Source organism: Struthio camelus, chromosome 14 (genome assembly GCF_040807025.1).
Source record: "Struthio camelus isolate bStrCam1 chromosome 14, bStrCam1.hap1, whole genome shotgun sequence".
Classification (NCBI taxonomy): domain Eukaryota; kingdom Metazoa; phylum Chordata; class Aves; order Struthioniformes; family Struthionidae; genus Struthio; species Struthio camelus.
This window is the reverse complement of record NC_090955.1, coordinates 9,248,184-9,271,939: the sequence shown is the minus strand read 5'-3', so window position 1 is coordinate 9,271,939 and position 23,756 is coordinate 9,248,184. Positions and strand designations below refer to the sequence as shown.

Here is a 23,756-nt window from a genome sequence, read left to right as displayed (position 1 = left end):
CTCAGGGTGACCAACATTTCGTTATTTTAAAAGATGTGTTCTTGTCCTTCCTTTTTTGTATTGCGTCGCATTGTTTTGCGTTTCTCATGTGATCACTGTTGGCTGAAGTGACGCTGATCTGTTGAGGTGCCATTTATTTGCACTATGTGAGCCCAGACAGGAATCTTTATCTACTCGTAGCCTACACAGAAAAAGGAAGCCTAGCTCCCACTAGCCGGTATGAAGCAAATTATCTTCCCTGCTGCGCTTCAGAAAGCATTTGTCTCCACCTTTGCATGGGTTTTCATTTTATTATTTCATCCACTTTTTTCCCAATCTCCTCCTTCTGAGCAGTGGGAACTATGTGACACCGGTACTCACAGTTGTTGCTTGTTGTTCCACCTGTGAAGCTCACGTTTCTCTCCTTTGAAACTAAAGACTATCCTCATTAAAAAAAATGTATCCCCCTTACCTTACCAACAAGAAAGCTGAGATTCTATAACGGGACAGAGTCTACAGCCTCAGAGTCCTTTGACACAAAAAAAATACACACACACGCATACACACACATACATACACATGGAAAGATGCATTAACACATATAGCAGTGATCTTTTCAAGCAGATACTCTGGAAAATATAACCGAGCGTTAAAGTTCATGCTATATTTGGACCCCTAAAGACCATGGAAAATATCTAGTGCTGTGACATCACCACCATCACCCTCCACCGACTGTCCCCGTTGTTTCAGGGAAAAAGTCATTCAAGAAATCATCCCACTCCCCACTCCTGGTTCTGTACCTGTGGATCAGCTAACCGTGAGATATCAGGATAAAGATAAAACTTGATGCCTTCTGCAGCTCCAGGCAGGGTCACCCCACGGATCAGCAGAACAAGGAGCATGATGAATGGGAACGTGGCAGTGATGTACACAACCTGGCAATACAAAGAAACACTATGTTTAGTCTGTGCTGGTTGACGCTGCAACTCCAGAATCAGAAGAGATCTAATGACTGGAATTCAAAGTCCTCTCATACCTAAAAAGGACCTGACCTGAGATTCTGTTTGTTGGGGGCTATTTTTAGCTTAACGCTCTCTCCCACTTGCAATTGTTCTCCTGGTTCCTCTGCGCAGCTGATGCAGTATGTCGCTTTAGGCCTTGAGAAAATGCAGGTTCAAACGTAGGTTTTCCCCTACCCCGCCTCGAGGAAGCGGTTACGTCATTCAGGCACACAGTACAGAGGATTTTATACAATTCACGACTTTAGTTAGAAAATTCTGCCTTGACCCTATTTGTCCTCCTCACATTACAAGCACACCTTTGCCAAGGAAGCTGGAGAGACTCCCTTGCTGAGGATGCCGGAAGCATTACCTCATTCTTATCTGAACCTAAAACCTGCAAGGTGTTTTGCAAGCTACCTGCAAGCCACAGCGGCCCTTCCCCAGCAAGCACGGCGAGACAGCCAGAAAGTCTGTTCCACAGGGGATTTCTTAAATAGAGGGATGCCACTTGTTTTTCTTCAGCTGCACAGCTCTGCTGCTAACTCTGCATTTGCAGTGAAGCCTCACAACCATAATATCAGCATTTTCATGCGACAGTTCTGTTAGAGATGAAGATAATCTGCTCTGTGCTCCTTCGTCTCCCTTCTCATTGACTTGAATGCATTAAGCTCTTCAGGTTGGCATCGGCCTCAGCAGCAGTAATTTCCACTCCCATAATTCTTTTCTTGCCTTTGCTGCCTATTCAGCAACATCATTATTGAAAACTAAGGATCTATTCATCTAGTTTTGAGACTATGTCTTCATTATCTTTAACCTCTATTCCCACTGTCTGTGAATAACAGCCTCCTTCTTTTCTTCCTGCTTTTTTTCCATTCATTTGATGAAAGGACCCTTTGCTTTAATCTCGAGCGTGAGGGTTAATTTAGCTTGGCTTTGGACAGTTCTATCTTTAGACCCATACTTTTTGACCTCTAACACTTTGTTGTCCTTGCTCATCAGAGCTTTTTCTTATTTTTTATATAATCGCTGTGTTACAGTCAGGAATCACTACTGTCCAAGAAAGGACTTTTTTCATGGAGTCAGATGATGCCCCCAGGCAATTACAGTTTGCTGCCTTGAGTTAAAATGTATTTTTGTTTTTCAGAATTTGTTTAACTATAGTAAAGCTCCTGGGATGCATCATTTTTCTTTTTAAGTGTGTCCTCTGAGAATAACCAGGAGAACTCAAAGCCTGTATTGCCATAATAACTCATGGAGCCAAACTGATTTCATAAAACAAAAGGAAACCTTTTCATACAGATCCTTTTCAGTTCTCTTCCTGCAGTTTCTGTATATTTGCCACTGACAAATTATATATATTACACATTAGCCCAGTTTCACAAAAACTGAAGAATAAAAGGGGAGTTTCTGTGCTTTTTAGTCCTTTTCTTTTTAAGTATGCAATCCTGGCCAATAAGAAATCAAAGTTTTCTTACAAGAAAGATATGCTTGCATGTGTTCTCAGGAACTGGGTGTTTTCCACCCACAAAACGGACTTTGTCCTGCAGGTTAAGAATTCTCTTGTAGCTCTGGAGGAATTTTTAAGATCAAGCACATTATTCAGAAAATAAGCACAACCATTATTTTTTTTCCTCATGATCTGGTGTTTATTTATTTCCTCAATATGCTACTACAAGACTTAAAAACTATGTCTCCCTTTTTTTTTCTGCTCTCCAAAGAGCTATTAACACTGGAAAGCAGGGAAGTGCTATAAACAACGATCCACTAAAGTAAACTAGACTTCTCAAATAATTCAAGTCCTCCATTAGAGTTTACAGTTTACTTTTGTATGACCCTAAAGTTAATGGAGTCGACCAGAGACTGTCCAATGGTTTCACTGGGCTTTGGCTCGATCCTCTAATGATCTCAGATACCATGGAAAGGAGGTCATGAATTCTGACTACCTACTACCTACCTTGTCTAAGAACAATTTTGCCAGGTTTCTAGAAGATAAAAATTGTTAGATAACTGATTTCAACTGATTTTGTCGCATTCACAGGGGCCTGACATAACGTACCATATGGATCTTGGAGAATCTCTTGGATCTACTTTAACCTTTATCAAGCAGTCCCCACGCTCACAATACATACGGCAGAAATGGGCATTTTCAGTCAGCTGTGTGGGAGATTTATTGTGTTCACCTTCGCTTTAAAACTTACACAATCATCTCAACAGGTCACATCAATCAGTGGGAATGGTGAATGCAAACATTTTTGTCAATGTACACTTAAAGGTGTGGAAACTGTTCTCTGGGGCCAGAATAAGGCACCAGCCTGATTTTAATGAGGCTCCATGGTAAAACCACAGAAAGTAAGACAGAAATGACAATAAAGGTATTAGCTTAGTGAACAGTGGAACTAATGAGGTGTGGTTTCCTATGGAGTTGTGTCTCCTAGTTGATTCTCCGGGATCTCACAGGGTATGACTGCAAAATGATGCTTTTCCAGCAGCTGAGGCATTCACAATTTCTCTTCCCCCTTGAGTTCTCTAGGATCTAATAAGGGTTCATCCTGTGGCCTTTTTTCAGCTGGGACACTAATAGAGTCGCTCCCCTCTACCTAGTTGACAATAAATTTGTGGGAGCTTAATATCCTGAGAGCTCTCCGGCTCTATTAGATTTATCTGAAACATTGACTCAAACAACAGGTTTGAAAGTTAAGAGATACACAAATGCAATTGCTTCAAAGGCCTTGTTTTCTCAAGAAACTAGGGTTAAAAACATTAATATTTCCAAGGGGCAGTAATATGACGCTTCATACTGCTAAGCGATTGGCCAAGATTTTCTATAATTTGTTCCTTGCAGTGGAGTAGAGTGAGTTTCAGGCACGATTTATCTATCATCCTTTAGAGAAAAAGGCAACTCTAAAGGGTGCACTGATAAGAATACGATGGAGAAAGAAGTAAAGCTACAGAGGCATGCAGAAGGGAAGCCTCTGGTCTACTACCACGGCTTTTGTGTGGATGCTAAAGAGAAAGGAATTCATTATCCTTCTCATTTCACTCAGCCCTAAATTGCATCTCAGATTTCTAGCAGAGAAAATAGCAAGCCAGAGCCCTGATAAGCAGATTGCAACTGAATTCAATATTTGGAAAATACACCTGAATGTCAGAGCAGTTTTAGATCAGGATCTATGCTAAGGAGAGTACTTCTAAATCAGTACACAAGTTTAGTCTTCTGGGTCTACACAGAGCTCTTCTGCAAGTGAGCAGTCTTTCAAAAATGCTATGCAGCCAAAAGTTTCCACTGCCTTGAAACATCCCCCCCATAGCTGTGTTAACATCCACTCCACTGCACTGAGGGAGAATTTGGCTGGTATGAGACCATGGGTAGGACACGCAGACCACCGCAACTATCACAAGATTTTCCAAGATGGTTACAAGCATCACTGGGATGCTCTTCCTCAGAGAGGCAAAGTGGTATTCAGAAAGCTGCCTGGGCCGCTCATGATGCCACCCCAATAATGGCTACTTGACTCAAAGGTATTTTCTACTCTGTGCACCCTCAATGACTTTCCAAAGCCACTCAAATCCCTCTTTTATTCAATGCAAAAATATGTATTTTTGCAATGGCATTGCCTAGTATTCATTACATCTGCAAACTTTTTACCGCAATGACTACAAAAAGGGTAAAAGAGCACTTACTTTCCCAGTGGATTTGACTCCTTTCCAAATGCAGAAGAAACATATCACCCAGACAAGGAGGAGACACAGTGCTAGATCCCACTTGATAATACCGATATCTTCAATTCCCGAGGACAAGCTCAGTACATTGCGCCTAAATATTTGCAAGGAAACAAGCAAGAGAGCGATGCAAGAGCTCAGTTAGTTCAGAGTCTAGTTATGATGTCTGAGAGTATAAAATTGTATTTATGACAGCAGATGCACTGGTAGATCCCAGCCCTTTGAATGCTGTTTGCCTAAGTTAGTGCTGCTTATTTGAGTAAAGCTAAGCTTTGCAGGACTGAGTTCTGGTTCTCCCCTCTTCTTCCTGCCAGGATACTCCACAATATTTCATTCAAAGTGCTTTTTAGAAGCCCATGATCACCTGGGTATGAGATAAGCAAGCACGCTCAAAGCACTGTGGCTATCGTGCTTGCTCCCCTTGGCGAGGCAAAACCGACTTGCCCTTGCATCTCTCCGGCCCCGGCTCTGAAGCCATGCGGTAGCGCTGCACACGATGTCTCCACCACGGATGTTGGTAACTAGCTTGTGTCTGTGCATTTCTCCTCCTTTTCCGCTCGTTATCATGACTACCGCAATGAGGAAAGAGAAAAAGCAGTGTACACAATCACGCTGGGCAGCTTTGCAGCGCAAAGTCCGCATTAGATACAAGCTCTGTTGTCCTGCTGCCTTCTGGCTGCCTGCACATGACCTTGTCCAGGGCACGCTGTCAACAGCTGTCAACGGCACCCACCAAGACCACGAGGAGGGTCTTGTTAGCTAACTCCAGATATTTGGTAAACTTCTTTGTGTCACTTCACTAATGCATAAAAAGAGATTCCTATTGTAAGATAGGTCCTAAGGAGGCAAGACCCGACCATGAGAATGCTCTGTTCCTAAGGGGGAAAAAATTCATTAAGGTTTTCTCTTCGGTAATTGCAATGGCTCATCATTAATACTGATTTAAAACTATTGCTTTTTTCACTTTGCGTAACACACACTGTCCTCATACACTGAACCGGTCTCATCATACCTGATGCTTATTTTATTCACAGTCTACAGATGAACGAACAATTTTTTTCTAATTATTATTTACTGAAGTAAAACTCCTCTGGAAATAAACACGCTAAGCTCAAGGCTTAGCAAGTCTTTTCAGTCAGGGAGAATTTTGCACCGAATCAAAGCAGAAATGTGTTGCCCCAAACTAGGTAAGTTAACTTGCTACCTAATAGTCAGGCAATTTTCTTTTCTGTCAAATACAAAAATCAGCAGCTCTCTTTCACCTAAGGAGTGGAGCACAAAGCACTCATCAGGAAATAATAGCTAACGAAGTCACTGATGGAAAATGTACAATTAGTTTTTGTGAAAGAAATCCTGAAACTAACCAATTTAATAGGACTCAAACCTTCATCCCTCTGTTTTTGTGTCTCTCATTGCCAGATTCACTCAGATTACCCGAGTAATTACACCAAATGCTTTATTTTGTTTGAACGTGTATTTTGTTATGGAGAAGAACTAATGGCACCAGTGAGAGCAGGTCTGCTCTAACCAGCACCACTAGTCAACAGTTAGGAGAAAGCCCCCAGTAATGAATATTCAGCATAAAGTTGCAGTCCTGGCTCACCCGAGCCTAAAGAAATCCGGCAAAACTTCATATACAAAAGAAGAAAATACATTTATAAGACAAACTTCAGCTGTAGCCTTCTGTGGCTTTTTAAAAAATAAATGGCAACTTTCCAACCTAAGGGGCAGTTCATATTAAAATGTGAAAGGTAATCTATAGAGCTTGCTCTCAGGAAGCAATGAATAATTCACTAGAAATGCGTTTTGGAACAGGGAAATCCACTAATGCATTTAGCTGAGACTTCTTTGCTTTTTATTAGAGAACTAAAAGCAAATGGTCATCGCACCAAGAGCATGACCCAGCAACCCCGTCTAGCTTTCTCAGAGGGCACCACAGTGGGTTATCGAGAGCTAGATATGCTACTTTTCGAGGCAGCGAGCACATTAAGCGGTGTGTGCGATTTCTCTGTTCTGCGTCACCGTGACTCACGAAAGCAGAATACCTTAAGGGATCTGCTCTGAATTTCCTCAGTGTTAAATTCTGTTGTAAGATCTAAAGAAACGTGTTTTTGCAGCAGAACTACTTAAACTGGTTTGCAATACCCAGAAAATTCAAGTCCAGGGGGAGCAGGAGCTGGGCTATACTGATAGCTCGTTTTTGTTACAAAACCCACCGCTACTTAGATTCAGCCAAGCTCACTCAGCTACCTTCACATCTTTTCTGCACTAAGTTGTTATTAATTATAATTTATAGTAAACGTGCTGTCACTAACTGTCACTTATATGGAATGAATAGGACAACAGGCTGAGTCCGTGGTAAACAAGAATTTGTGAACCTTGTTAATACACTAACGTGTTCTAGTAATGTGGAATATGGAAATGTAATCGGAGTCATAACTGGCCCTAGAACATAAACAAAAATAAAATGAGGAGAGTTACACAATCCTTGAAGGATATTCCAGCTCATTAATCAAGTGAATGCAGACAGGACCTTTCGTACCAGGAGAGGCGAAGCACCCTTTAACATTGCACGAACAAGAATAACTAACGCTGAAGCAGTATGCACCAGGGGCTACGACAGGGGGACTGTGAAACGATTCTTCTAACTCTCAAGTTTGCCCCCAAAGGCAGAGGCAGCTGCCCTGGATTGTGTTTAGTTTTTGTGTTGCTCCCTTCAGGATTACATGCCATTAGCATGTGATGGTCTTTCTTGGGATTTGGACTAATAAAGTCTGCTGATTACCAAATATTTATAAACACTCGGCCAGCATCAGACAATCAGAGGTTTTGTTTAATCATAATTACCCCGTAACACTTATCCCTTATGCATTAATATGTGTGCAAGCCTTTAAGGTTTTGAACTTTAAATAAAATCTTAAGAAATAAGACCTGAAGCATGTGATGCCAAGAGGTAAGTCTCCTGATACAAAGCCAGATTTGCTTAACCCCCTTTTATTGCTGCTCAAGCAAGCATGTGATTTGCACAGAACATTAGTTCAAACGAACTGAAATATCAGGCAGTACTATATGTCCAGGCAGGCTAGGAAGGACACGTGTTATTCAACATGAAGAGGTTAATGCCTCAGTGTGGTCACTTATCTCCGCGCAGAGCTAGTTTTACAAAGCAACACCAATGAGGATACTACATAAATCACCCATAATGAAAACGGCATTGGGTTTCAGAAACCAAATACTCCCAAACCTCTGAATTAAATGGAATTAATTGTGCCACAGGGCAGATGGATATCTTCAGTTTGAGACTATTTATTGACCTGTCCTTTCAATGTGGTAGCTGGCATTTTTCTATGATGGCAAAGTAGCTGAAAATGGGTATGTTCTTGAGACTGTTTTCCATGTCGGAGCCATTGAGAATAGTAGCACGGCTGGGGAAAAACTGGGGATACTGAAAGCTTCTGCCACGTGAAATCTTTACTTGGCCTTAATTCCCACAGTGCTGCATGATCTCTGTTCTTGCTTTAAGACACCAGTAGTTGTTTATGTAGAGAGAACAGCTATTTTTAATACTTCTGTAAGTGCCATGAATTCTGAAGGCAGTTTTTGCTTTGTTAAGGACAAGTTAACTCATGACAAAACAGTGATCTAAGGACAGTATGTCTGTGTTAGTAGTAGTATGGAGCCAAACTTCTCCCTGGCATAACTCCAGGGAAGAGTTTAGTTCATGATGTTTAAAACTGCTCTTTGAGGACAAAAGTTAAAGAAGCTGCAAAGTGCAAGGAGAGCTGTCTCCACCAGCACTAATCACCGAGTGATCTTTGCTCCGACTGTACCAAAGAAACAGTGAGCGGACGTACAACTGCTTGCATGGGGAAGATGGAGTGAAAGGGAAGGTGCTCTCGGGACCAAGGATTTCTTCTCCAGTCTCAGACACCTGACTCCACATGTTAGACCGTGTCTAAAGGAGGATTTGGTTCAATTAGCAGAGTAGTTCTGAGGACAGAAACTGGATTTCTTTCAGAAGAAATTAAAATAAAAGTTCCATGTCGCAAGTGCTCCCATGGGGATATCATGCCCCCAACCCATGGAAGGGCTGCCCCACTACAAGAGCCTCCACCATGTACCCACCACGCCCTTACCCAGAGATAGCTCTGGCGTCCCCCCACGATCCCAGAGCCCCCTTTTGTGGGCTTCATGGGATACAGTGGGCTGCGTACTGTGAAGCCACCTGCTGCCTCTGCTACCAGCCCTCTGCTCATTCTTGCTCCCTGCTGCTCTCCTGTCTCTCAGTGAGATTCTTCATGGTTCACTTCCACCTCTGCCTGCCCTACCTTCTGATACCATCCCGCCTTGCTGAAGCCCTCGTTTCTTTAATCTTCCACCACGCATTTGCTGTAACTGTCACATTTGCTGTAACAGAGCAACTGTACTGCAGCACTGCAGACCTGTGCTTCTTGTGGAGGGCTTGAGGAGACCCCTGAACATCCTACCAAGCCAAACACTGACTTGGATTCAAAGACCTCGGTCCCTGGGTCACTGTGGGAGAATCCAAAGGAGTGAAGAGTGGTAAACTTGCCTTCAAGTTCCCACAGAGTATCCAAAGATACACAAAGCTTTTCCAATTCCCTCCATATTTACAAGGGAGGAAATCACCTGGGAAAGCATCTGTCACTCCAGTGCTCATGACTCAGAGAAAATAATTGCTTGAACAGCCTGCACTCTGTCAGTCACACCAGTTGTCAGCGCACTTCGAAAAACTGGCCATCTAAGATCTTTTCTGCATTTTGTATTTTGGCTCTTGTGTTACAAGTTTTCGCACAGTTCATAAGATTATTTTTTCTAAACCTAATGCATGCCAAATATCTTCAGCACGAACATCGTTCCTGCTGGGACTATTGGTGACATTTATTTTTAAAAATAGAGAAGTAGGTTCAAGTTGATCAGGGAACCAAGTTGGATTTTAATCATGCTGAAAAAGCCAAGCTGAGTCAGAACCAAATTCTACTCTTAACTGACCATCTCAGCAAGCCAGGAAAAAAAATATTTTCTTCCTAACCTATTTGTAGGTCCTTTGGATCTAAGTTTCCCTACAGGTGTCCTCCTCTGCTCCCACGTTTTGACACCTATATTAAAACCCAGAGATTTGAGGTTATGTCCGTTCAGAAATCAAGTTATGCAATACAATTTAAAACTGTAGCAGAGAAATGGGAATAAGAAGTGTAGGTCTGATGAAATCCAGGCATCTGGCAAAACAGCGTCTTCTCAGAGACTGCAGGGAAAAATGATGTAACAAAAATGACCTGAGAAACCTACAATACAGGACAATGTTCAACACCTCTGCCAGTTTTCACTGCCAAGTCAATGCCTGGCATCTTTGTCAGACTGATAAGAGATGTGTTATAGCTTCACAAAGTATATTTAAAATGATAACAGCTGGGGAAAAAGAGGTAGAGGTGACCTCAGGGGTGGTGATTTGTCACTATTTCCACTATAAATCCCTACTACCAGGGCATTTGTAATGGACTTGTTCCCGCTCTAACGCTTGGTTTAGAGAATGCCAAGCCAGCAACGAACAAGTTTTCTTCAAAAAAGAAAATGAAATCGCAAAGGGTTCTTATGGCTCCCTCCACTCTCTTAAACGAATGCAGTTATACATCTAACGCTTTCCTCCACTACTTCCAGGCTTATCAATCTCTTTCAATAAGGGCGAGAACCAGGAGAAAAAATTGGTCAAACAATTGGCATTCAGACCAAATTTTTCCTATCTAAAATTCCCCATGGCTCTTCAGGAAAATCTCAGTCACGCGACAGAAGCATCCCAAAAGTGCAACAAAACCAGATGTACTTACTCCCAAAACTCTGTGACAGGAGAAGTGAAGTTAGTGGCATTCAGTGATATCCAAAGTGTTTTGTTCTTCCTGAGAGTGTCTTCCACGCAGGTCGGCGTGTTCCACTTCTGGTGACAGTGCGCCCAGGGCAGGACGCTCTGGAAGGACTGGAACAGATAGTAGAGTCCCCAAGCCAGGATGACGATGTAGTACACGTTCAGAAGGGACACAATCACTATGGAAGCATAACCAATTCCTGGCGAGAGGGGGAAAAAAAAAAAAAGAAATATGCACCTACGTAACAGCCACTTGGTAGGACGCCTTGTGATCTCAAGTAGTTGGTGCTTTTCCCAACGTTTCATGGACTTGTGTCCTGCTCTACCACACCGTTGCTTGAAACTGAACCCAATTCATTAAGCCATTCACCTGAAGCACAGACCTGCCACCATCTCTGACTAGTACTGGCACTCTGGGCTGAATTTCCAAGCTACAGTTGACTGGGATTTGAGGGTAGGTTTGCAGGAGGTATAACCAATTGAACCCAATTCTGCTATTTCCATTTTTAGTGGAAGGAAGTCAAGGCATCATGCTTTGCTATTTGTGAGCTCTCCATCTCACATCTTGGGTGCCTCTATGGAAAATGCCAGCCTCGCAGCACTGTGCCCCAGGGCAGTTTCCTTCGAGGCAGCTCAGCTGCGCAGCCCATGTGCCGCTCAGACTTATTGACCGGCTCGGTCAGCGTACATACAGAAGAGGCCAACTCTTGAACGAGTTCAAAAGGAAAATTCCAGAGCTATCAACGTGAAAGCTACAGTTTCTGCCCCAATTTCACTTGTGCAAAGGAAGCATAATATTTGTAAGCTGTTATGGTTAATTAGATCAATGTTTAACTCTGCTATCAATATTTGACGATAAAAAATGTTCCCTGTTTGTTTTTAAAAGCAGGGTCATGGGCAGATAAGGCCAAGTCCTATACAATTTAGGGAGCTGGTGGAATGTTGCTGTGGAGAAGGCTTTAATTGAATGCCAAAACTATTCTTCTGAGACCACCATGAGTCTTTACCACCGGGGATTATTTTTATGCTAGGTTAAAACTGCCAGAGTGAGTACTACTCTACACAGCTGCATTTCATTCAGGATATATAGCCAGTCACATTATTAGAACAACAATTTCTCTTTTCATGGATGCCTGGAAGATTGTTATTTAAACAAAGAACATTCTTTCTTCCTGCTCCTCAAAAAAAAAAAAAAGCTTCATAAAAGCGGGAGGAGAAAGAAAATTGAGCTAAAGCACAATGACATCAACCTCAGTAATATCCTGAGTATTAGGTGGGAGTGTGGGCCACTGAGAAACCCTCGCTTCTGCCTGGAGGGACATCAGGAAGGAAAGGTGTTCCCACTGGTAACAGGGGCAGAGCTGGAGACATGTTAGTGCAAAGCGCTGCTTCGTTCCAAACGGGATTTTGGAAAGAAGAGCGCCCCTCTATTTAGTGCAATTATTCCAAATAATTCTGCCTAGGCTGTCAGCCTGCAGAGGCTAATCTACATACAAGATAGGCATCCTCAGTAATTTTGGTAACCTAGCTTTGATTTTTCATTCTAGTTAACTTCCGAAGCAACGTTCATATAATTCCTGTGAGTAATGAGTGAGTCTTCATTTGCTGGCAAAGGCCCTTTAATAATAGGAAACAACCACGACCGTTTGCCAGGACTTATTCAGTTGTGATGGAAGTCACAACTTGCTGCCCAGGTTTTGGCTGTATCAGCAACAGATGGATTATGCCAATGATAAGCTTTTACAGGGTAGGAGTTTCATTTCCAGACCAGAATAATATTTTGAAGACTTTTCCACAGAAGGCTATGTAAAAGGCTCTGCTCAGCCGGCCTTCCAAAACCACCTTGACTTTGCCGGCACCTGCGAACACAATGCACGATTGCCTTTTTAAGGCATAATATGCAATTTCGTTCCTGCTTATCGGACCTTCTGCCAGTTAACAAGATGATAGCATCAAAATCAATACCTTACTTTGTCCTTCAGACTCTCAGACTTCCATCTTTCCAGGAACCAATATCATACTCTCAATGACTACAGCAAATAGCTGAATTAATGGACATGAGGAGAACAGCGTTGCTGCATCTGGTTTACAGAGGTGTCTTTAAGCAATAAGGCACAACAGGAAGTACTAACCAGTGAAGATAGGGCAGATCTTTTCCCAGCATGTAATTCCACCTTCGGAGGTATACTGTCCTAGCACCACCTCCAGGAAAAACACGGGAAGACCTCCCCCAAACAGGAAAATGAAATAAGGTATAAGAAATGCACCTGTTGAGAAAATACGGTGGTACAAAATTGAGATGAAGCAATCGAATCTGCTCAAGATATTCTAGAACACATTAACAGATATAGATAGACAAGGAAACATATTTTTATATCCGCATGCAATAATCTTTCGGGGGGGTATTTTCACTCATATTCAAACACTGCAACGGGAGCAGGTAGGTAACACTGGAAAGGGATGTCAGAAACGGGAAAGGATGTTCATACCTTTTCAAAGTAAAAACCTGCAATAACAATGGGGTTAGACATACAACAATTTCACCTAACTCAGAATGTGCTCATTCTGAAATCTAACAGAAACAATGGTTTGATATTTTGTCTTATTAATATTCAGTAGCTCCCTTTACTTGAGTGACTCTGGATTTGCAGTGCGTAACTCAGACTACTGGTCTATATTAATAGCATATCTTACAGTTAAAACTCAGACCCAGTTGGAGCAGAAGTAAAAGAGAATAAAAGGATCAGTAATATACAAATTTTAAATTCCTGTTGTTTTTCCATAACCGAGTTTTAACATAAACTATTAAGTAATAAAACGATGTCTCCTAAATACTGGTGAAGAAGGCAGAAAACAGCTGTGTGATTATTGTTTTTTCTAACTGGACAAAGGCATTCAAAAATAACAAGTATGAGACTGATTTGTGAGAAGGAAATAAAGAAATACTTACCTCCGCCATTTTTGTAGCAGAGATACGGGAACCGCCAGACGTTGCCTAAACCAATAAATCCACCAGCCACGGACAGCAGAAAGTCAATCTTGCTCGCCCACTTCTCCCGCTGGGGCGGCTTTCCTTCTGCCTCGTCCTCCGGCCGAGTCCCCGGGCTCTTGCCAGGGGAAGGTTTGAGGATGTCCTTGTGGAAATCTTTCAAGCACTGCAGCTTTTCCTTTGTTGCCATATTTCTGCTTTCTATATAGGAGAAAAAAAAAATTCCCTGGGTTTATTAAACAGCCTTTACTGGTACAGCTCCCTACCGCTGCAAGAACTGTTTAACCAAACTCAGTTCCATAAAAGTCATTGTCATTTAGCAAGCCAAGATATGAAAATAATACACTGTCTTTACTGATCAGGAGAGACAAAGCTTGCCTGGACTCTAAGGTCACCTCACTGCTTCCACGACTGGAGTGGCCAGTGCAGTGTAGGGGAGAGCAAAGATTTGGCACCGCTGCCTGTCCGCTGTGGCTACAGACAAAAGGTACGTAAAGACTGCGTGCCGCACCAGTGACTGGTGTCACGGAGCCTCCACTCCATCACAGAGTCTCTCTGCTACACAGGCAAACGTCTCAGGCTGTTTCCATGCCCACAATAAGGTGCAAATCACTGCATCTGACTCCTTCGCCAAAGTTTAGGTGAAACACAGCAGAGCAGTAAATCTCACCTTTTTCAGATAAAATCCATTCTGCTGCTTCCCAGTACCCTGAGCCGCCCTGTATCATTTATTGCCTGCAATTTCCTTTCCCTGAAGTGTTATAAAGCTTTCCGAAAACCATACATTCATTAAAAACTGGATTGGAAAGTCATTTGTCCTAATCAACCTGCAGGAACTGAAGGAATCTTTTCAATTTATTCAATTTTCATAACTACACTGCTTTCCCTTGACATCAATAAAGGGACAAAAATAAACCCTCATATTCAATTATTGTCTTATATGCATCTATGCAACTGCACAGTTTGCAAGAATGATGGTTCCTTAGTTAATTAAAAATCCAGTGGCATGAGTCACCTGATGCAAAACCAAAAGCAAATTAAACCACACCTCTCTAGGTAAATTTATAATGCACAAAAAACATCATAGACTGTGTAAAAATAACATCAAATAGAGTTACTCTATCTAACAAGTGTACTTTTATCCAGGATTTCCTAATGAAAACAAATAAGGAACAACTTGTATTTTTTACCACAAACCAAAACTCAGGCATATAAGGCAAATTCATTCTCCACATAACTCAAGTGACTGTAGCTAGATCTGACCAGTTATTTTCGCACAGTGTTTTGATGCTGAAAAGCATGCAGAATTTTCACCAGAACCAGGCAAACCAGCAAGTTTATTCCAGATCACAACCGTTCCCTATTTGTACATGTTACTATGTGTGCGCACTCATAAAATATCATGCTTCAGATGATCCCATTTGATAGCTGCAAGCCTAGTACCTGCTTGCTGCTTTTTGATCTCTAACCCGATTTAGCTGTGGCAGTGACCTGAAACCTGAGTTGACATTAGCTCTGCAGGAAGTTTTTAATCTGAGCACGATTCTGAGATAGATATGCATCGTTGTACCCGTAAATCTTTCCATTGACCATGGAAAGATTCAGAAGGCTAAAATTTCGGCAAACCACAGCAGTGCCACACTTGCCCCAGTGACATGCTGCTGCCTTTGCAAAGCAGCTATTGCAACAGCAGTTGCCTGCTGGGCTATGATCTAAAAAGGAACTTTAATCTGCCCGGTGCTAATCATTATGTTTTTCTGCTGTTTTTTTTTAAAAAAAAATGCCACTGCTGATTGCATGGAGGTGATATGAGCTGCTGCAATACCTATGAGTCAACAGCAGAGAGAGCTCACAGAAGGAGAAAGCTGAAGACAGGGCAGTGGATAATCACCATCCGCTATAGGGGCATGGGGGTAGGACCCCTATACTCCTCTAAAATGTCTCCTACTGGCTGCTGTTAGAGACGGGGTATGAGATAAACTGGTGCAGTGACTGAATAACGCTGGTAAGGCCAGCTCTCTAACAGTCTTTAGTCTTTTCAGGGAATTAATTCACAATAACCAAATCAGTACTCGGAGATAGAGGCGGGTGGCTCAGGAGGGATTTGCAATAGCCTTACTCTGCTGGGGTCATTAACATCTCACTCCAGGTCCCAAACAGGTAGCAGCCTCCATTGTCCCCTGGAGTCATTTCGTGAAGAAAGGCAATAAATAAATAATCCATATTTTCCAAAACGATACCTACAAGGTGACCAATGTCCGACCTTCATTGTATCAGCCACGTGGGATGTAGAAAGCTTAATTTCAATTTCTTTGGCTATTTGTGCTACTTGAGTCCATATCTTTTATCTTGCAGGAGCGTGTCACAATGGTCAGGCAACAGGCTATTCTGGGATAAGGCATGGAGGGCATTCACCCTGTCTCTTTTGGAAGCTGCTCTTCACAAAGGTTACTGAAATACTTATCAGAAGATGGAGAAAGAGCGTGCAAAGGAGAGCATAACTCATGCCTGAGAGCGCTCTTCCGTTTTTCAGACCATTTTTTGGGGAACTGCTGGGACTGCTGCAAACCTGCTTAGTAGGGCACAGAGCTATACAAATGTATAGATCCCTATAGGATTAAGGTCTGAAATAGGAGCTTAACTACTCCCTGTGATGACTGATACCGGAAATACCCAGAAACAGAACACTGGGCACCCAGGGAAACTCTCTGTCAAAAACTGAGGGGACCTACAGACATCAGCCACCTCCAAGGTGAAAAAGTGTTCCAGGATCGCCATTTTTAGCCATTTACTTCTATTCTGCAAGAGAGGTTTGGGGTTTTTTTTGTTTTGTTTTGTTTTGTTTTTTTGCCCGCTCACATCTCACTCTAACCTTCTTGACTGCAGATTTACTTTGAGCTAGGTGTTACTCAGTTCTACCCAGAATCTGCAAGCCCAACCAGTTTATTGCATTCTGTAAATCCTCCCACTCCCAGGGACAAGCTGATCACCCTGCGGTTTGTCCTAATTACATGCACACACAGCGCTAAATGGTGCCTTTTCAGATCTCAGCTTTGCAGCTGCGTGGGACTGCATTTTAAAAAGGGAATTCTAATTCGGTCGAAGCCCCCAAAATCAATTAATTACCCTGTGTAAATTTTGCTTCAACCTCAGCTGGAGTGTGAAGAAGGATCTTGATCGTCCCCTTAGCCTGCAAATGACAAACCCTCAAGGCCACGCTTACTTCTGAGGTACCAGGAGATGGACTACCGTGATTTCGTGGCAAGCCACTAGCTCTAGCTTGCAGGGCAAAGTACAGTACCTACCTGACGCCTGTGCAAAACATATAGCAGTCCAGTTTCACTGTGCATCTTCTATCTAGTCTTGCTCAACCCTTGATCATGTTTCGAGGGCCGGTTGCTGTGGCTGGCAGGCACGTACGGATGGCCAAAACCATAGGAATTGATGCTAAGTGGCCACCTGGGACTGCAGTGCTAGCTGATGTCACGTTCAAGGGATGTAGGATTTATCCCCCTCTGCTGCCAACCATTGGTGTCCACCCAGCCATTACCAATTACAGGAACTGTCTACAAAGGCGGTAAGGGTGGGGGGTACAGGCGATTCTCCTGGGCGAAGAAAAGCCAAGAAAATCAAGTTTGTTTAGTAAAAGGCATTGTCTTTTTCCTTAATGGGGTTGGAGTTTCATTTCCTTTAGTTCTGTCCCACTGGGTGAGGTTAAAATGGCTCTTAAGGGAAATAGTCTGACAGAGATGCTGAAACAATATGTTGTCACCGCCCAGGTCAGAACCAGAGAAGAATAGGTTATTTTTACTGTATCACTTAGTGGGGATGGTATCCGAGATCTAAGTCCATCCAATTCCCCCAAGGAAAAGTATTGTAAGAAAATGCTTACAACCACATAGTCCAAAGCGAGCGATCCAAGTCTGCCTCCCCGAGACGCATGTCTGCTTTCCAGCAGACACGTCTGCCTACGAGAATACCCCCTTCAGGGAGCTTCGGGCGGCCCCAGGAAGCTTTGGCTCGATCTGATGAACTTAATATGGATAAATAAAAAGCAGCACTCAAGCCTGCCATTTACAGTACGCGACTAGCCTGAGCGCAGCCGGCCGGCGAGACCCTGACCCGAAAACAAGGGGAGAAAGGATCCGGCCTGAGCCGGGCCCGGAGTCAGCTCTCACGTATGCTGGTACAAACCCTAATTAACTGAGGCCAAAGTTAATCGATTGCCAAATCAATGCTAGTAAAATGTGGAAAAATGTAACATGGGAGCAAACGCGGTCCCTTTGCACTTCCCAAGCATCTGCTCCCCCTTCCCCCTTCAGTCAATAGCTCCTTTATTCCCGCAGAAGAATCACCCGTCTGTCCCGCTGCCACCTGTCAGTCAGGTGCCCGAAATCCCTCAGGCGAAATATCCCCCCGCGATGACCCCAACTCCCTTGCGGCCCCCACCCCCTGACTGATTAGTCGTCGGTGCTTGGCTGAAAATACCAAAAAAGATTAGCCATAAGCAGAGAGCTTTTGCAGCTAACCCCGGGCAGCCCTCCACGGACTCTCTCCTGTGCTACAACTGTCGGATCTTTGCACGTCCCGCCTGCACCTCAGATAACCCATGCCCTTTGGAAAATACTGGCATTGAAAAGTAAGCTGTCATAACGTGCAAAAAATGAGGGGTTGGGGAAGGGGGAGGCACTGGGCAGAGGGATCACATGAGGAGAGATGTAGGTGGGGGAAGGCCACTAGCGCAGCCAGGACCTGCCAGTTGTCCAGATACACGTACAACTCACGGTACTGCTGAACCACAGAGTTTTTTGATAGACAACCCATGGATTATGCATCTGAAAATGTACTGTTGGACTTCTGCTCTGGGATTACAGTAAAGATCCACTCCATGCTTCTTATAGCCTGGCGAGAAGGGCACAATGCAGGGCAACACCTTCCAGTCGGAGTCCCAAAGGCACATTTCTCATGGACGTTACCTCCCTTAATAATCTTTAAAAATCAATTCCTCCAAACAGTGGGGTACAAAACCCTGATGGATATACAGAAATCAACGGCTACCTATGCACACAGATATGCATTTGTAAATATTTGTAAATATTTGTGCATGCTAAAATACATGTCCAAGCTTGCATCTGAAGATCATGAGCCACAGCAAAGGAGTAACTTCTTTTTCGGTCAACACGTGGCCACAAAACATTGAATAGGGATTCAACGTTCTGAATTTGTGACTAGAATAGTAACTGGAAAATTATTTTATAGCCTCTTTTTCCACTAGGAAACTAAAAGCAAAGTACATACTCAGAGAGTCTACAGCTTTAGCGGAATTTCTGCCTGAGGAATGACTGCATATTTGGGCTACTGATTTTATGGACAGTTTCTGTAGCGTGATGTGTACCACCACTACGTTTGCCCTTGAGGACCCTCGTCTACTAACTCTGGTTTGTGCTGGCTGTGTGTCTTGAGCTTCTCAGTGCGCTCTCCTTCGTTACAGTCTCAATGGCTTTTGAAAGACGGTGTGTTTATCACATTATAATTAACTTTTATGACCCTATTTAAGCTCATTGCCTCTTTAGACACTGCCATCTGTCCTATTTTTCTACCATTTTTCATTGCATACCTTAGAAATCAAAGTCATCCTCCTATATAAAAATCAAGCTTTTCTAGATCTGCCAGTGTATCTGTGGTTTGGTTTTGGGCTTTTTGGGGTGTCTTATATTTATGAATATTTCAAAATTAGAAGCACTGATTGCTGGATTAGAGTTGCTCTTTCAAACAACCAGCTTCAGTTCTCATTGAGGGCAATGGAAAAACTGGTATTGATTTCAACAATAGTAGGATCAAGTCTCAACTAAAACTGCATTTATCATGTTTGGCTCATTTCCTAGGATTACTTGGAACTTCGAAACCTGTAATTCTGATGTTGACAGCTTTCCCTCCCTCATGGAGCAGTGTGGTTAAGCCAGTCAATACACGATTAAAATAAACAGCCTGATCAAACTTACGGCTTTAGTGCAAGTCTTTCCAATCTGCAGAAGAAAAAAAATAAATCTCTTTTTGTTTGGCTGCCCTGGAGGCCATGCTAGGATCCATAGAGCACCTTCCTTCATTTATTGTCCTTAACTCATATCCAAGTTCTTTCTGCTTCATCAAACAAAATACCTACTGTACTTTCTGATAAATAGTATCCCTCTTTCTATTGCACATATTGCCTCTCAATCTTATTCTTAAAAATGCCTCAAATAAAGTCCCTGCATTAATTCTTACTCATTCTCTTTAATGGATGCTTCAGATCTTTTTTCCTATTTCTTTTTCCTGAGTATGTGCATTTATTAAAACATCTATCCCTTTGTCCTTTCTTCTTTCTCAATTTTCCCTCCACTTCTGCCATCTCCCATCTGGCATCTTCATCTTTTCCTCTTCTTTCACTACTACACTTCTTTTCTCTCTTAAGCCTGACTGGGAAATCTGCTACTGAAAATTTTCTGGGAGCAAAAGGCATTCCTTTATATAGCTGAAGTACATTATGAAAGGAAAGCCCGAGGCTTAATGCAATTTCTTTTTAATCTGTTGTGGTCTGGACAAAAGGTGTCTTTACCCCCACATACTTTCTCCTCTGTGGCATTTCCATTCATGTTCTTCAAATAGGTATCGTGTCACAGCTCATAGCTGGTATAAAATGCTGAATCTTTGGTCAGGTTTCAGCAGAAAATCTGCAGGCCAGTAATACTCTAGATGCCCATTTTGCTATACCGATTTTTTTTAAAGAACAAACCAGTCGCAACTAAACCCAGCAGCCCAGCAAAGGACTGGCGCTCTCCATCACACCAGTTATGACCGTCCTCCCGAAATCCCGCAGCAGGCATCCCCTCTGTCTCCTGTCTCTAGGGTAGGACTCAAGCTGCTGACCTGATTCAATGCCTCTGGGGGTGTTAGCTAAGGGCCCCTGATTAGCAATAGGGAGGAAAGAAGCACCCGTTCCCCGCAGCTTTCCCCACGTATCCCTGCTGCTCTACCAGCTCTCCCATTGCAATAGTGAAAAAAACATTAAATCTCAGCACACCACTGCTCCAGGCCTTCATCTTTAAGAGGGGGGTCGTTAACAAAATGCAGGAGTGTATCCAAGCGGCATGGCAAAACGAAGGCTTTCTGAGTGAGATGGACGTCAAAGATGACTCAGAAAGATGTGCACAGCCTCTTCTTTTCAACCAGCTTGCATCCTGCAGTTATCTGACTTTCTATTAGGTGAAACACTATTTATTTACTTTTTTTTTTATTCTAAAGGTCTGCTGTTCAGTGGAGTTACAATTCTCTAGTAAAGTCTCAGGGTCCATTAAACCAATTCTACTGCCACTAAGAAATCACACCAAAAATTACGGAATATGAAGGGATGTTCCTGATACTGCCTTAAAAAAAAGCAAAAAAACCAACCAACCAAACAAAAAACTTAAAGCCTACAAAGCTTATGAACTTGAATAGTCAGTGCTGTGTGCTGTACTGTTGATTTTTTTGCACGAGATTAATAATCTATTGATTCCATCTGACCCATCTACAAGGCACTTACAATGCAGGTAACTGTCCGGCAGCAATTTCAGTGCTATAACAGGGTAGAGCCTGGGAGCACGGAAGAGAAACAATAAAGTAGCCATTTGATGATGCAAATGCACAATAAAATATGTAAATTCATTGTTTCAAAGTTATTTTTTCTATCCTTACCCGTTTTTTCAAGTAATCTAAAAGTCAGCCCTAAATTCACCAATGTCCACTAATGCTAGTGTTCAGGGATTTTTCTGTATTGAAGATTGATGCATTTTTTTCAGTATGTTTCCCAAGCAGGAAATAATCGCATAGTTGCATAAGAGTATATGTTTTGGGAAAAACAAGCTCAGGTTTCCATACACACTACAGACTTGGATCAGCTTTGTACCCAGGCTGTTGCCATATCTAGCTGCGGTACCTCAATTACATTGACGGAGTTGTGTTTTTAATCTCTCTATCCATCCATCTCAATTTTAGACAATATCTGAGGACAGATTTCTATCCCACCTGTGACAGCTGTTTAAACATGTCATGCAGTAATTAGGTTTTCAGGTTTTAATACAGCTAGAGACAGTGATAGGCCTGGTGGAGCTCTCCATCGTCTCCAAGTAGCTGGGGGAGACAATCCTTCTACATTTGCAATGGGAAGACGTCCTGAACTAATGTCCCTTATTCTCACAAATCTAAAACCCAACCAAACCATCGGCCGAGGGGAATACTCCTTTCTTTTTTTTTTTTGCTCCTCTATCCTGTTTGCACAATACCTGAAAGGCCAGGTTTTTCCAGAACGCATCATTAATGGAAAGAATGGTTTTGCAACACAGCAAGGTGGATGGAAAACAGCCACCAAGTCGTACCAGGAAAACGGCCAAAGCGTGCACGCAGCCAGCGGTGCGAGTTCTATTACAGGACTACAAAGTTAGGGTTGCAAAGCCTTGAGGATACAGCCATGAGCTCTAAAACTTCATAATAAGAATGAGTTACTTTTGATTTCAGTCTTGACTTCTCCTCCATGCTGGCAGCAACTATCACTGAAAATACGAATCCGTGAAAGAAATTAGCCATATATTTTTCAGAAGCCTGGGCAAACATGGCATGACAACCTCCTGCTCCACCAGCGCGGTGCTTGCATGACTGAAATGCTCTATCAGACACCACTGCTCCCAGGCCTTGAACCATAAGAGATTTTCTAAGCGCTCTGAGGTTTAATTTACTGTTGTTGTTTTCTTTCAAGAAAAAAAAAAAAAGGAATAGAAACTTTAAACATTGTCAAATTTTGCACAGGAAATGAATCAGAAACTACTGCTAGGCAGAGCAAAACAGAGCGTAGGGGATTTCTACAGGGGACGTGCTAAAAGAAGAAGTGACAGAGTTGATGAATAAGCTCACAGAGACAGCACAACTTTGCAAAACTCGTCCCTGAACTGCAAACATCCCCCCCCCCAAAAAAAAGCAAAGCTGTGAAGACACTATGGTATTTATTTGTTTTCATGCAACTGGCGCCAGGTGCTTGCTTGTAAGGCTAGACACTGGCATTTTTTGTTTAGTCCAGGGCGGCCTTGGCTCTGTGTCCCAGCTGCAGGCAGCTCCATCCTCTGGATGCGGCCACCTGTCCCATGCCACGGCTCACCTGAGCCCCTGTTCAAGGTGGTCCTTTCAGGAGGAACACCACTGTTTCCTCCAAGCCGTTGACTGGGCGTTATTTGATCAAAAATCACAAAGTTTTAATTGCTCCCCATCTGTTTTGAAGGCCAGAGTTGGAAGTGAAACCTTTTGTCTTGACCACTAAACCTATAAGCTTCTAAACATCACGTGATTCAGGCTAGTATCTCATCAGAGGGGTATTTTCAGTTCTACTTAGCTGCAAACCTTTGACATCAGCTCTCAGACGCCGAGGACTGCACTCGTTTGTATGTCAGGAGATATGGAAAGCAGATAGTGCTAGAACAACTACTTTACTTCTCTAAGGAAAGTAACATATAAACCACTTCTGCACGCCACAGTCTGCAAGGTGGTGAGCACGCACTGCACCCAGGGACCCGATCCCACACACTGCTTGGACAAACGCCCCACTAAATTCACGCTGGAATTGCTGACTCCTAAGGGATATCGTAAGAGCCAGGAGTCCAGGCTGACCCCAATATAAGCAAAGGATATCTGCAGTCCTACCTTTACACCAGGGTCGCTCCCTCCCGTGGCCTACTTGCTTTTCTATTGATTTTTGCAGGTAAGCATCGCTGGGTATAGCAGGACAAAATATGAAGGGCTGGAGTATTTTCCCTCCATCTCCTATCTTTCCAAATAAACATCAGCTGGCGGTTTTCATTGCAGGTTGCTTTTATAGCCCTAACTTGACTACTGTAAACTGAATCTACTCCTCTTTACCAGTTCAGAGGCAAAGTTCACAAAACTGAGCAGTTGAGGACAAATTCTTTCTTAGCGTAATCTCATCTAAGCAAGCACGCTTACACTAGATACAAGTGTGGCATGTTAGCCTTTAACACTGAAAGGTGCTTTCATCACGACTACAATTGTTGTTAGGGGTTTTTTTTTTTGTTTTTTTTGTGGGCAAAAGAGCTAATTACAGACAGGTGGGAAACTGTTTGCAGTTCCATCATAAATGATGGGTACGTGACTAAGAGCTGAGCTG

General features: G+C 42.9%; 1 protein-coding gene across 11 annotated transcripts in view; it reads right to left on the bottom strand.

Moving 5' to 3' along the window:
- The window catches only part of SLC6A6 (solute carrier family 6 member 6), a 54,965-nt gene that overhangs the window by 16,993 nt on the left and 14,216 nt on the right, over window positions 1–23,756 (bottom strand). For all 11 annotated transcript variants that reach the window (XM_068907260.1, XM_068907263.1, XM_068907265.1 and 8 more), the window contains 5 exons: window positions 13,532–13,771; window positions 12,714–12,848; window positions 10,547–10,781; window positions 4,662–4,794; window positions 780–914 (listed from right to left, as the gene is read on the bottom strand). In XM_068907260.1, the coding sequence (XP_068763361.1) occupies window positions 780–914; window positions 4,662–4,794; window positions 10,547–10,781; window positions 12,714–12,848; window positions 13,532–13,771 (878 nt within the window). The remainder of the gene's footprint in view (window positions 1–779; window positions 915–4,661; window positions 4,795–10,546; window positions 10,782–12,713; window positions 12,849–13,531; window positions 13,772–23,756) is intronic.